We start from the raw sequence: 15,105 nt of genomic DNA on the forward strand, positions 1-15,105 counted from the left end.
CGTATTACCTTAGATTGGTAGACAACTGATGTTTGTAAGCATCCCCCGTTGAGGGGGCAATCAGGTTTCTTTCGACAGTTACATGCTTTGTTGGTTTTGGAGTCGTTCTGACTGGGGGTCGACGGCTCATTTGCAATTGTTTTGTTGTGGTTTGAGATGATTTGTCGTATATTGTTCATGCAGCTGTAGCTCAATTTGATGTTGTTCTTGTTGAATACTTTTCTTAGGTTGTTGTCTTTGGGAAAGTGTTTGTCAATCAGGTTGAGGAATTTGTGTCCAATGTTCGTTGAGACGTTTTTGCTGTATGGGGGGTTGTACCAGATGATGCCGTTTCGTTTTCTGTTCTTTTTTGGCTGGTTTCCTGGCGTGGGTTCATAGGTGAGGGTGAAATTGTATCCGCTTTCATCAAGGGCTTTTTGGTACGGGGGGGTTGCTTGGTCAAATTCAGCTTTGCTAGATGACAGCATCGATAGCCTTTTGTTAATTCCGGTAGGTATTCTTTTCGTGGTGGTGGGTGGGTGGTTGCTGTCATGGTGCACGTATTGGAGTGTTGTGTTGGGTTTCGTGAATGGTTGGTAGCTGTTATTTCTCAGGTTGAAAGTGACGTCAAGAAATATATATATATATATATATATTTTTTTTTTAACGAACAGGTGTGCAGAAAGGAATATGAAACATGCAACTCTGGTCAGCAAGCCGAATAGTAAACAGGAAAAAAAAAAAAAGTCTTAGTTCTATTTATATCGATGATGGAGATGAAAATCGACGACCCACTTGTGAGCCGAAAGAAGCGCTTCCTGATGAACAACATTTTAGCCCTGCTATATTGATCACATGTTTTTTTTCTTGAAGTGACACACACATCGAGGCATCGACTGACACAGTATCACTTCTTGTGTAGCATGAGGCATGGATGCTTCTGTATCGGTCGACCCATCACTGGTATCAGCCATTGAGGGCACCGAGCGGTAATTACTGTATGTGACCCGTGTGCACGTTATCACAACAGACTCAGCGCTAATTAGGCGTGTCTGGTCACCTTCACCAGCCAGTCGAGGACGAGCATCATTAGCAAAGAGGGCGGAGCCCAGCTTCGCTTCTGATTACATGCAATCAGCTTTTCTGCTCACGAAGGCCAATTGGAAGAGCTGTAGAGACCAAAATCAAAAGACGGCAAAGAACCATATTACTGTTGGTGTGCATCATAATCATAATCAGCGTCTTATGAGCAGTCGCTAACTGAATATCGATGTCATCCGTCTCCATTGTGGCCCTAACCTCCTTGCTACCCAGCAGGAATTGTAATTTGCGCGCCCGTGATCAGACTATTGTGAGACGACGAGGGGGAGAAAATGACTTACGAGATTGATGAGCCTCTACGCCTTTTACATACCAAGCGATCCCCCTCCCTTCCCTCACCCGTTCCAAACATGTCCTCCATAACGCTATGCATACTGATGACTTTTAGTGGTAATACTCTGATGCTGTACTTCGCTCTTCCCTTTTGGGAATGCTATGATATGTTGTGACGCGTGAACCAGCCTAATGGGCCACGTTTAGGGAGTGTATGGAGAAAATAGATATATTAGTACCTGATTCCACCCCCGGCGGCGACTCTACGCTGACTCGGCAGAGAAGTCGTGTAGCTCGGCGCTCCATTAATCAGCCTGGGAGCTGATCTGTGAACCTGCGCTCTTTTTAGATTAGAAGAAGAGGAGCGGCGAGGCCAATAAGGGGCTGCTGCCTTCAGCTTTATCCTTGTCCCCAGGGGTGCAAGTTGCACTGATAAGCTAATAAGGCGCTTTTTGTTGCTGCTGTGGTCACGCACGTCTCCAGAGAACGGAATGTAACAAACATCTGAGATTCAAATGTTGCAGTCGAAGTACTAAACGGCCTACTTAGGCAAAAAACATGTGACATCTTTAACCACCATTTTAGCTTTGTTTACGTCTATCTTTGACTCTATTTTGTCAGACTTTACATTTCTGAAGCTATAAATATTCTAACATACATTTTATTCACTTTATATCATAAATAGTGTAGTTCTACTCACTTTATCTCATGTTATCTTTAGTTAACAGTCCACTAAAGACGAGTAGATTTACTCACTTTATATCATATATAGTGTGATGTTTAGTTAATGTTTTACTCACTTTATATAATTTGTACTGATATTTAGTTAATATTCCATTAAAGATGTGTAGTTTTACTCACTTTATTACATACCTGAACAAAAATATAAACGCAGCACTGTTGTTTTTGCTCCCATTTTTCATGAGTTTAACTCAAAGATCTAAAACTTTTACCATATAAACAAAATACATATTCCTCTAAAATATGGTTCACAAATGTGTCTAAATCTGTGTTAGTGAGCATTTTTTCATTGCCAAGATAATCCATCCCACTTCACAGGTGTGGCATATCAAGATGCTGATTAAACAACATGATTATTGCACAGGTGTGTCGTAGGCTGCCCACAATAAAAGGCCACACTGAAATGTCCAATTTAATCACACAGGACAATGCCACAGATGTCGCAAGTTTTGGGGGAGCATGCAGTTGGCATACTGACTGCAGGAATGTCCACCATGACTGTTGCCCGTGAATTGAATGTTCATTGCTCCACTATAAGCCATCTCCAAAGGTGTTTCAGAGAATTTGGCAGTACATCCAACCGGCCTCACAACCGCAGACCACATGTAACCATACCAGCCCAAGACCGCCAAATCCAGGAGGTGCACCTTCATGATCGTCTAAGACCAGCCACCCGGACAGATGCTGCAACAATTGGTTTGCATAACCAAATAATTTCTGCACAAACTGTGAGAAACCGTCTCAGGGAAGTTCATCTGCATGCTCGTCGTCCTCATCGGGGTCTCGACCTGACTGCAGTTTGTCGTCGTAACCAACCAAATGCTCACATTCGATGACATCTGGCACGTTGGAGGAGTTGTTCTCTTCACGGATGAATCCCGGTGAGATGCTGATGTTAACGTTGTGAATCGAGTGGCCAATGGTGGGGGTGGAGTTATGGTATGGGCAGACATATGTTATGGACTATGAACGCATGTGCATTTTATTGGTGGCATTTTATATGTACAGAGATACCGAGGCCCAGTGTTCTGTACACAATTCCTGGAAGCTGAAAACATCCCAGTTCCTGCATGGCCAGCATACTCACCGGTCATCTCACCCATTGAGCATGTTTGGGATGCTGTGGATCGGCGTATACGACAGCGTGGTCCAGTTCCTGCCAATATCCAGCAACTTGGTACAGCCATTGAAGAGGAATGGACCAACATGCCACAGTCCACAATCAACAATGTGGTCAACTCCATGCAAAGGAGATGTGTTGCACTGCGTGAGGCAAATGGTGGTCACACCAGATACTGACTGCTTTTTTGACCCCCCCAGACCCCTAAAAAAGCAAAACTGCACATTTCAGCATGGCCTTTTATTGTGGGCAGCCTAAGGCACACCTGTGCAGTAATCATGCTCTTTAATCAGCACCTTGATATGACACACCTGTAGCAAAAATAAGTGCTCACTAACACAAATTTAGACAGATTTGTGAACCATATTAGAGAGGTTTTGTATATATAGTAAAAGTTTTAGATCTTTTGAGTTCAACTCATGAAAGATGGGAGCAAAAACAAAAAGTGCTGCGTTTACATTTTTGTTCAGTAGAGTATAATGTTTTGTTATTATTCCACTAAAGACTTTATATCATATACTATAGTGTGATGTTAAGTCAACATTTCATATAAACATGCAGTTTTTTTTACTCACTTTTCTAAAAAAATAACATTTTCACCTTGTCATTATGATGTATTGTGTGTAGAATTTTGAGGATAAAAATAATTTATTCCATTTTGGAATAAGGCTGTAACATTAAAAAAAAAAGGAAGATTGAAGCGATGTGAATACTTTCCGGATGCACTGTACATCATACTTGCCAACCTTGAGACCTCCGATTTCGGGAGATGGTGGGGGTGGGGGCGGGGGGTCCCGGGGGAGCGTGGTTGGGGGCGTGGTTAAGAGGGGAGGAGTATATTTACAGCTAGAATTCACCAAGTCAAGTATTTCTTTATATATATATATATATATATATATATATATGAAATACTTGACTTTCAGTGAATTCTAGCTATATTTATATATATATATTTATTTTATTATATATATATATAAACAAGAAAAATACTTGAATTTCAGTGTTCATTTATTTACACATATACACACACATAACACTCATCTACTCATTGTTGAGTTAAGGGTTGAATTGTCCATCCTTGTTCTATTCTCTGTCACTATTTTTCTAACCATGCTGAACACCCTCTCTGATGATGCATTCTGCTTCGTCTCCTTGTTGTGTGCGCAGTTGTGCACTGCACTCTCTAAAAGCCCGAGATGTTATTGTCACATATGCATGTACAGTAGATGGCAGTATTGTCCTGTTTAAGAGTGTCACAACATTGCTGTTTACGGCAGACGAACCGCTTTACGGACGTGAAAACAGGCTGTCGACACGTCACTCAGGTCCGCATGAATTTCGGGAGATTTTCGGGAGAAAATTTGTCCCGGGAGGTTTTCGGGAGAGGCGCTGAATTTCGGGAGTCTCCCGGAAAATCCGGGAGGGTTGGCAAGTATGCTGTACATGCTACCCATTATGCAAATACAACTAAGATGCATGTTACAATCAGACAGCTAGTGTGTAATAAGTACAATACTTACAGTACAAACACTTTGTAGGACTCAACAAATGACATTCCGCTTAAGGCAACACACTGTAGTCTATACACTACGTCTTGGAATTGCAACTGCATGCGAAGTCTACTTGCAAATTATACTCAGAAGTGTAAGAAAACAATATATAACAACTGGACAGCAGAGGAAAAATGTTTTATTTTATTGTTAAATAATTAACATTGATTAATACATAAACAAAAACGACCGAAAATTGTTACCATTGAGTACCGATATCGATTACCAGGTATCAGGAATTGGTAATGTATCGGTGAAAGATACCCATCCTTACACCTGACCATGTAAAGCACTATGAAAATTGTATTGATGTTACCCTAGAGTTGTGCAAAATGATATATTTTTAACAAATGTGCTGAGATTTAGGTACAATTAGAAAGATTAAATATACCAGAACAAACAAATAATAGTGCACAAAGACAAAGTGAGGCCATTTGTGGCGCAAACAAGTATGCCACACGTTGGTTCGCGACAAACTTGCCAGCACGGCTCATGCGATAAATGCCGACGAAGCTCATGAATTTTGGAGGGCAGCGTCATGAAGTGCAGTGAAGATGCTGCGGCTCACACTGAGCACTTCAAAGTGGAACCACAGGCGCTCAAACGGTGGAAATCGACGTCAAGTACAAAGTGTTTGCTTAATGTGAAGTACACTCACTGTAGTTTCACCACGCGCCACGTTTTGGATGAGTAACACGCGTGTTTGTTCCGCAGGGCAGCAATGTGGTGGAGGACCAGGACCTGCTGGAGATTGGCATCCTCAACTCGGCACACAGACAGCGCCTCCTGCAGGCCATACGGCTGCTGCCCAGGGTCAGTAGCTCAGTTACTCTATTCATGCGCCATCTACTATGCCTGTGGCCTTTTGTAAATAGGGAGCAAATTAGAGTATGTTCCTGTATAGATTATTTTCAATGGTTTTTCTCACTATTATGCCTTTAATGAGGCGCCAGAACACTTCTGGAGAGGCGCAGCTGGGGGAGAAAAAAACGTGTGTGCAAACCTGCTAAATTAATTTCACTTTAGGGAGCGGCATAGCTCGGTTGGTAGAGTGGCCGTGCCAGCAACTTGAGGGTTCCAGGTTCGATTCCCGCTTCCGCCATCACTGCCGTTGTGTCCTTGGGCAAGACACTTTACCCACCTGCTCCCAGTGCCACCCACACTGGTTTAAATGTAACTTAGATATTGGGTTTCACTATGTAAAGCGCTTTGAGTCACTAGAGAAAAGCGCTATACAAATATAATTCACTTCACTTTAGTCTAAGACAAAATAATGGCTTTTTACAGCAGAGTCTGGGACCTAAATTGTTTTTTACAGGGGGTTCCAATTGTTTTAAATATACTCTGAGGGGCAGCTCACATCGCCACACTTTGAAAAAATAATATCAGTATTAGTATTTCGTTTTTGTAATGTTTTTTAATTATTTACTATAGTAGTGCAGTGGTTCTAAAACATTTTTCACCAAGTACCACCCTAGAAAACACTTGGCTCTTCATGTACCACCATAATGACAAATATTAAAATACACTAGCATGGTAGGCCTAAGTATTCATTAAAACAAGGCAGACCTTTTATTTTACAAGTGTATGTATTACTTTTGTCCACTGTAACATTACACTCAGTTTGAACAGCAACACTGTGTGTGAATATAGGAAAACAAAACACTGTACTTTAATCAAGTGATTCTTTGGCGTACCACTTGATGGAGCCTGCGTATTATCAGTGGGAGACGTACCACAGTTTGAGAATCACTGCATGTCTTTGTAAGATTGCATCCACCCACCATAGCAGAGGTGTCCAAACATTTTCCAGCGAGGGCTACATAGAGAAAAGTTGAAGGATGCGATATACATTTTGTATATGAAAAATACTCAAATCAAAACAATGTAGGTGAACATATGCTTACATTTGAAAAACACTTCTATATCTTAGCTTTGTGTTATACATAACAAAGCAATAAAATCATTCATGATTATTTTAATAATGATTGTATTTGTATTTGTTAACTGTGCTCTAAAGTAAGCTTGTATTTACTAATATTGCTATTATACCGTCAACTGAAACGCTTTTGAGGGCTTTAGTACACTCAAAAACTTATCATGTCTCACAAGAAATGACCTCATATAGTAAGATGCTTAGATTGTTGTTGGCCATTTTGGTTTTCAGGTCCCAATTTTGGGGGATTTGGTCCCGTTGAATTCTTCATAGTTTTTTGTTCTAATTTGGGACCTGTTTAGTTCGTCTATAGAATGTGTCGCGGGGCCAATACAAATTGAGCTGCGGTCCGCAAATGGACCCCGAGCCACACTTTGGACACCCCTGCACTATAGTCACCAAATGTGGCTCCTTTGCCCAATAAAAGTAGAAAAATGAATCTGGCAGAGCACAAGTATAGACATTTTCATGATACTATCCTTCAATGTGTTGTATTTTTGTTGCTTTAACAAAAATATTAGTTATGAGGAGTTATGGAAGTAGCAAAGTTAAAGTGTAGACTTTTGGCATGTGTACTGTAGGTTTCCGACACCTTAAAAACTTCCCCCCTCTTCTCTCCCAAACTTTTTCTACACTTGCTGTCACTTTTGAGTATCAAAATAAAAGTTCATAAATAATGAATGGTTGTGCTAGCAGCAGCAAACACCCGCCAGCCTCCTCTCCTGCCCTTCCTGTAATAGAGGCGTTTGCTCCGTGAGAGTTCTTGTCTGCTAACAAGCAACACCGCCCATCCATACATGTTTAATGCGCCAATGGCAGGACGAGAATTGATAAATATCAAAGACAGAAGCTGCTTTGTTGCATAAGAGTACATTAGTCCAATGGTACGCAGCAAAAGATTGGCATGTTTGGCTTTAGTAAGTACTCAAGTTCTGTAGGCTTCCTCGACTTTGGCACGTTTGAAAGAGGTGGCACCATTGCCTGCACATACATAGACATAGAACCAAGTCATTCAAGGACTGTAATGCAGTCACTTAGCGCTAGTTCTTTATGATAACCAACACACTTCATTATAGAAATAAATACAAAGACTCAAAATAATCCAAAAGTCAAAACCCAGGCTCGCTCGCTCACCCGCAGCTACATTTGTATGCATAATAATTACATTTCATTTAATTAGACTGTCGCTCCTCGCAAGTTCTTAACAACAACCCACACACTTGATCATTTAAATAAATGCTAAGACTCTAAATCAGAGCTGGGTAAATATTTTGACTCTGGGGGCCACATTGAGAGAAAAAAATGTGTCTGGGGGGCCAATGTGTATGTGTGTATAAATGATATGTACCCATTTAGCTGTGAAAATCTGCTGTGTGTTTGGGTCCCTTTTTTTCAGGAACACTTAATACCAAAAGTCATAATGTCCGATAGAGTTGTAAAAACGCTATGACAGACCACCTCAAAAGAACGGAATGGAAATGTACAGTTCTTTACTGAATGGCACACCCAAAATGTACATTAAAATAAAAAAAAGTGGTATTTACAATATTAACTATGAACAATAAAACACTGAATATTAACAACATATGAACGTCGCTCCTCTTTTACTTCTCAGACCAGCTCCTCCATAGACATCTTTTACAATCAAGCAAAACACAACAAAAATGTCACAAACAGCAAAATATGAATGCGAAGGGTAATAAACACCTACAATATGATATATATTATCAAATAAAAATCTGCTTCCGCATCTGTTTCTGACACATGCGTTTGGGGCTGGCTGCCCTGAAAACAAACCCCGCCCACTCTGCTTTGTACCTGGTCTGAGCTGCTGTGACGTAGATTGCAGTAGTAACACCCAAAAGCGCAGATTTTGACCATTTAAATATTTTTTATAGTTCAAGACTCACGGTAATTCAAAAACAGCACTGCACATCATAATGCCGGCTACAGTTTTGATGTTAAAGGTCTAAAAAAATTATGTAGAACGTCTGGCGGGCCGGATTTAAAATCATAACGGGCCGCATTTTGCCCAGGTCTGCTCTAAATTATCTAATAGTTAGTTAAAAAGCACGACATACTCGCTTACCCGCAACTACATTTGTGTGCGTAATAAAGATCGCTCTTCAAAAGTACTTTAGACACACCGACACACTTCATGACAGAACTAAATGCTGAGACTCAATATAATCCATACTTGCCAACCCTCCCGGATTTTCCGGGAGACTCCCGAAATTCAGCGCCTCTCCCGAAAACCTCCCGGGACAAATTTTCTCCCGAAAATCTCCCGAAATTCAGGCGGACTCAGGTCCTCCACAATATAAAAAAGCGTACCTGCCCAATGACGTTATAACTGTAGAATGATGGAGGGCGAGTTCTTGGTTTCTTATGTGGGTTTATTGTTAGGCAGTTTCATTAACGTCCTCCCAGCGTGGTAACAACACACAACAACAGCAGTCGCTTTTTTGTATACCGTAAAGCAGTTCGTCTGCGGTAAACAGCAATGTTGTGACACTCTTAAACAGGACAATACTGCCATCTAGTGCATTTGATGAAAGCACTTTTGTGCGTGCCACACAGCAATGCATCAGAGAAGGTGTTCAGCATGGTTCGAAAAATAGTGACAGAGAATAGAACAATAGATGGACAATTCAACCCTTAACTCAACAATGAGTAGATGAGTGTTATGTGTGTGTATATGTGTAAATAAATGAACACTGAAATTTAAGTATTTATTTTATATATATATATATATATATATATAATTCACTGAACATCAAGTATTTCATATATATATATATATATATATGAAATACTTGACTTGGTGAATTCTAGCTGTAAATATACCCCTCCTCTTTTAGCCACGCCCCCAACCACGCCCCCGCCCCCACCCGACCACGCCCACCACCTCCCCCCACCTCCCGAAATCGGAGGTCTCAAGGTTGGCAAGTATGATATAATCCGAAAGTCAAAACCAACTTACTACCCTTACAAGCCCTTAGCTACATTTGTATGCATAATACAAAGTTATTATCAATAACTGACATACTTACAGAAATAAATAGAAGTAAACACAGACTCTAAATCATCCAATATGCAAAACCCATGACATGCTTGCACCCGTAACTACATTTCTGTGTGTAATAAAGACATGTCGTTTAATTCATGCGATCGCTCCTTACAAGTTCTGTACTGTAACCAACCACACTTTATAATAGAAATAAATGCAAAGACTCGAAATAATCCTAAAGTCAAAACCCACGCCACACTCACTCAACCCCGACTGCATTGTGTGTGCGTGATAAATATTTATTTCATGTGAGCGCCCTTCTTAATAATAAATGACACACTTCATAATAGGGCTGCAATGATTAGTCGACAAATGTCGACAATAAAATTTGTCGCCGACAATTACATTTATCTACAATAGTCCTGATGTCATCACTCGTGTTTTTCCGGGCGGAAGTGGGTCAAGTGTTAGAACATTTCCTTTTATTCTTGTTAAAAACATGAATACCTTGTTTTAATGGCAGTACATCTGTGATAGGCCAGCTTTTAAAGCGGAGACATGATGTCGGACATTTGGAGGGAAGATGAGGACACATTTTCGGTAAGAGTGTTAGCTTCTAAAGATTAAACATACAATCTATTAAATAGCCAACATTTTAAGAATTAATCAAATGTACAATTCAACACATTGAGTCTATTTGAGTGCTACAACTGCCAAGAGTTAATTAATAGTCAATATACCAGTGTGCAGCTTTTTAAACATCACAAAATGCTTTTCTTTTTGAGGAAGTTACATTTTGTGTTTGGTTTGTTTGTTGTCATTGCTGCTATTTTAACTGTTTATTTTTTTTTTATACATAAACAAGTTAATTCGTACTTTAATCGTTTTTAGCACTTTTCTTTCCTTTCTTTTAAATGGACAACATTTTATGAGTCATTTTATTTTTTGTAACAGCTGGATGAGCAGCACAGTTACATTATGAATAAATATTTATGAATGAAGTAGTCATCTTTATTGTTTGTAGGCACATGCCTGAAATAACTTAATCTGCATTTAGAAGTCGATAGAAAAATTAGAGCCATTAAATATGTGCAAGCTTTATTATCCTATTAGTAGACTAATCGTTAAGATAATCGTTGACTAAGCAAAGACTGGAAATAATACAAAAGTCCAAACCCACGCCACACTCACTAAACCTTTAACTACATTTGCGTGCATAATAAAGATGTGTCAATCAATTAATAAGATTTCTCTTTGAAAGTTCTTAATGATAAACAATATTCTTCTTAATAAAGATAAATGCAAAGACATAAAAGAAAACAAAAGTCAAAACCAATGGCCCGCTCACTTACCCTTAAAACATTGGTGTGCTTAATTGGCAAGACTGTTATGATATAACTACTAGGCCACCTCCTCAGTGGCTTAGTGGTTAGAGTGTACGTCCTGTGATCTGTAGGTTGTGAGTTCAAACCCCGGCCGAGTCATAGCAAAGACTATAAAAATAGGACCTATTACCTCCCTGCTTGGCACTCAGCATCATAGGTTGGAATTGGGGGTTAAATCACCAAAAATTATTCCCGGGCACAGCCACCGCTGCTGCTCACTGCTCTCTCACCTCCCAGGGGGTGAACAAGGGGATGGGTCAAATGCAGAGGACACATTTCACCACACCTAGTGTGTGTGTGAGACAATCATTGGTACTTTAACTTGAACTTAACTTGAACTTAACTATGATCCGTTTCCCAGATCATAGTTTATTTTGATTCACTGGTGGTTTAAGTTCTGTTTCAGCACCCCTGTTTTGTGTTTCTTGGTTGTCATGGGTGCTGATTGTTTTCAGCACCCATGACAACCAAGAAACACAAAACAGGGGTGCAGAACTTAAACCACCAGTGAATCAAAACCCCAAATAAACTATGATCCGGGAAACGGATCATAACAAAGACATTTGTTTAATGCGATTGCTCCTGCAAGTTCCTACTGATAAACAACTAAATCAATGAAAATAAATAATTGCAAAGACTCAAAATAATCCAAAAGTTCAAACCCATGGCACGCTCGCTACCAGCGACTTTTTTTTAGGGACGTGTAATAAATGATTAATGCTAGAGATGGGTTGATGAGGCGTCATGAAGCGTTTCGACACATTGCAAAACTGTATTGATACTGTGTCACTAAATACTGACATCTGCTGGACATTAAAAATCCCTACAGGCAACCTATGGACCGACTCAACTGACACTGATTTTATGACCTAGTATATACAATAATATAAACCAAGTCATTATATTTCATTTAGGATTATTTCATATCTTCATTTAAATAAAAGTATATTTTCATCTTTTTTAGATACAGTCAATAAAAAATGTGAACATGTATCATAACATGGAAATCTAAGAGAACGTGTTGTGAATGAGGATGCTTATGTGGACTGGGATTTTTTTAAATTTATTTTTTACACATTTTTATTTAAAAAAAACAACGTTTTTCCAACGTATTTAATTTTAGACGATTTCTTTCATTGATTGATTGAGACTTTTATTAGTAGGTTGCACAGTGAAGTACATATTCCGTAAAATTGACCACTAAATGGTAAACCCCCCAATAAGTTTTTCAACTTGTTTAAGTCGGGATCCACTTAAATTGATTAATGATACAGATATATACTAACATCATAATACAGTCATCACACAAGTTAATCATCAGAGTATATACATTGAATTATTTACATTATTTACAATCCGGGGTGTGGGATATAGAGGGGGGGGGGGTTAGGTTTGGTTGTTATCAACACTTCAGTCGTCTCTTCTTAGTTATTATTTCTCCGGCTGTAGAAAAGACCCGCTCACAGGGCACAGAGGAGGCGAGAGTGCGACACAGTTCGCGTATCGGTCACGTGACCAAAACGGCTCATGATCGGTCACGTGACTTTCTAAAAGCGGTACGCGCACCGACACAGGGTTTCGCTCTATGAGCTCGACGCATGCGCCGATGCATCGGTGTTGCCGGACCCATCACTAATTAATGCGAGTGCTCCTCTCTCTCGAGTAATTAATGACAGCCACCACCTTACACCACAGAAAATGATCAGAACGACTCGGAGTAAGACTGGGGAAAAAAAACAGAAAGTCAGGGAAAGTGTAGTCATGATGCAGCGTAGAAGTGACGGCACAGGCAAAGCCAGTGTGAGGTCAGGCCAAACACAAAAAGAGAGAAGAAACATCTTGTTTAGGCATAACACCAGTGGGGCCTGAGCAATGGCGCCCTCTGCTGGTAGTGAAATCCCTGTTGACTCAATGCACTCCTCAATGGCAGGTGAGGCCGGTTGGCTACGATGGCAACAACCCAACGTCAGTGGCAGAGTGGCTGGAGTCTCTGGAACTGGGCGACTACACCAAGTCCTTCCTCGTCAACGGCTACACGTCCATGGAGCTGGTCAAGAAGATCTGGGAGATCGAGCTCATCAATGTGAGTCAAGTGTACACGTTTTGTTTCACTCACACTCTTTAACGGCTGCTCAGTCAAGAGCAACCGTCTATTCGACATGAAATCCGCGCAAGGTAACAAACTCCCGCCAGATTGCTGCTGTTCCTGTTTTTCTACTCGGCAGAGGACGAGGTGATCAGCTGGAGGAGGTAGAGATGGATAGAAAGAGTCTTGTTATATAAGCATGTGGGCTGCATGATGTTTCACAGCGTTAGGGATGCCGCCCACACGCTCTGTGTGTGCGTGTGTGTGTGTGTGTGTGTGTGTGTGCGTGCGTGTGTGTGTGCATCTGTGGGATGCATATGTGACAACAGAGTGTGTGTGAATGCACGCTGGCACTATTTAAATGACTCAAGTCTTTATTATTCAGGCCGGCCTTGAATAATTTAATACACATTACATAAAGCTAATATTATGCGTTTAAATGAACAAAATGTAGACCAGTTGTGCAGTGCTGCGATACTGGCTGCAGCATAATGCAGTGCGGTGTTAGGCCACTAGAGGGTACACAAGCACACAAGATAATTGGGTGCAGCTGAGATAAGCGTTTAAAGGGGTAGGAAATGTAAACTCTCACAGCACAATTGATTTAACAACATTTTTATGCATTTTGTTATTGTGAAATATTTGAATTTAAAGCATCATCAGATGCAATAAAATGAGGCTTTCGCATAAATGCCAGATAATCGCCATGGTGACAGATGCTGCAGTGTCTGCTGGTGAGTTAGTTCTTGTTCTGCATTGTGTGTGTGAGTGTGCGTTTGTCACACACACACACACACACTCACGCATGCACATGCATGCATATAGAGCCTTCTTCCTACATAGTTGCTTATTATCATAATTAGTAAGTGCAAAAACTCACCCTGTACATAAAACCTTTATTTTTCTTGCACTATTTTCTAAATGTTTAATACATCTTGAAGTGCTGTAGTTTTTTATTTCCATATTTTATCGAGCTGGAGAAAGTCTGCAAGCATGTTTGCACTGAAAAAGGAGCTGCTTCCATCTCAGTGTACCTTTTTATAGTGATAATAAAAGAGATTGTATTCCGTTCCAAGTACAGTAGTAGAAGTCCTGCTTGTTTGCAGTATTATTTTTGAAAGGGTGAAACAATGGACGCATGCAGCCTCGTTTTACACTGCACATGCACTTGATAAACATCCACAAGGTGGCGCTGCTTGCCTATCAGATCTTTCGTTTTACACTGCACATGCACTCTATAAACATCCTCAAGGTGCATTGCCTACAGATCTATCCAAAACAGCCGCGGCAAAGGCAGAAGATTGCGTTCAAGCCATTCCGCTGCATTTATTTTGAAAAGCATGCCAGACAGGAAGCGCTCGTAGGAGTTTAGCAGGCCCGGCCCAGGTCGGTGTTGTGGATTCCTGCGCCTCTCCCAGCGTGTGGTGTCTTGTCCCGGTGCTGAGTCAGCAACACGGTCCCAACTTGTCTCATTGCATTCCGGTTCATGCTTTTCCCCCCCGGAAAACCTTCAGATGACAAAAAAGTAGACAACGTGTGTAAAGTAAACCGAGGACAGTCTTCCTCCTGTGCTGCCGCGCTAGCCTGTTGCCATGGCGACTGCTGGTTGCCATAGATACCAGGGATATGGCATGATACCAGTTCATTGAAGTGTATATCCGTGTGCTGGTGTGTGTGTGGACCTGCACGACTCCTGGCCTGCAGCCGCTAAGCTAGCGTGTGCGCGCTTATCACCTTTTTTGTCCCCCGTCCAAGTGGACAGCTTGTTCGGTATCCCGCTGCCAAATGGTTCCGGCCCTTAAATAAAGACAGCGGAATCAAACTCCACACAATGCAGACGACACGGGAAGCATCCTTCCGGTTTGAAGCCGCAGGCTGGAGTCTACTCCAGCTGATTTGATCCCACAAAACGTCAACCATCTGT

General features: G+C 40.9%; 1 protein-coding gene across 6 annotated transcripts in view; it reads left to right on the forward strand.

The window, feature by feature from the left end:
- The window catches only part of anks1b (ankyrin repeat and sterile alpha motif domain containing 1B), a 261,822-nt gene that overhangs the window by 167,513 nt on the left and 79,204 nt on the right, over positions 1-15,105 (forward strand). For all 6 annotated transcript variants that reach the window (XM_061959543.1, XM_061959540.1, XM_061959542.1 and 3 more), the window contains exons 19-20: positions 5,479-5,577; positions 13,026-13,178. In XM_061959543.1, coding sequence (XP_061815527.1) covers positions 5,479-5,577; positions 13,026-13,178 — 252 coding nt within the window. The remainder of the gene's footprint in view (positions 1-5,478; positions 5,578-13,025; positions 13,179-15,105) is intronic.

Source organism: Nerophis lumbriciformis, linkage group LG05 (genome assembly GCF_033978685.3).
Source record: "Nerophis lumbriciformis linkage group LG05, RoL_Nlum_v2.1, whole genome shotgun sequence".
In the NCBI taxonomy this organism is placed as follows: Eukaryota; Metazoa; Chordata; class Actinopteri; order Syngnathiformes; family Syngnathidae; genus Nerophis; species Nerophis lumbriciformis.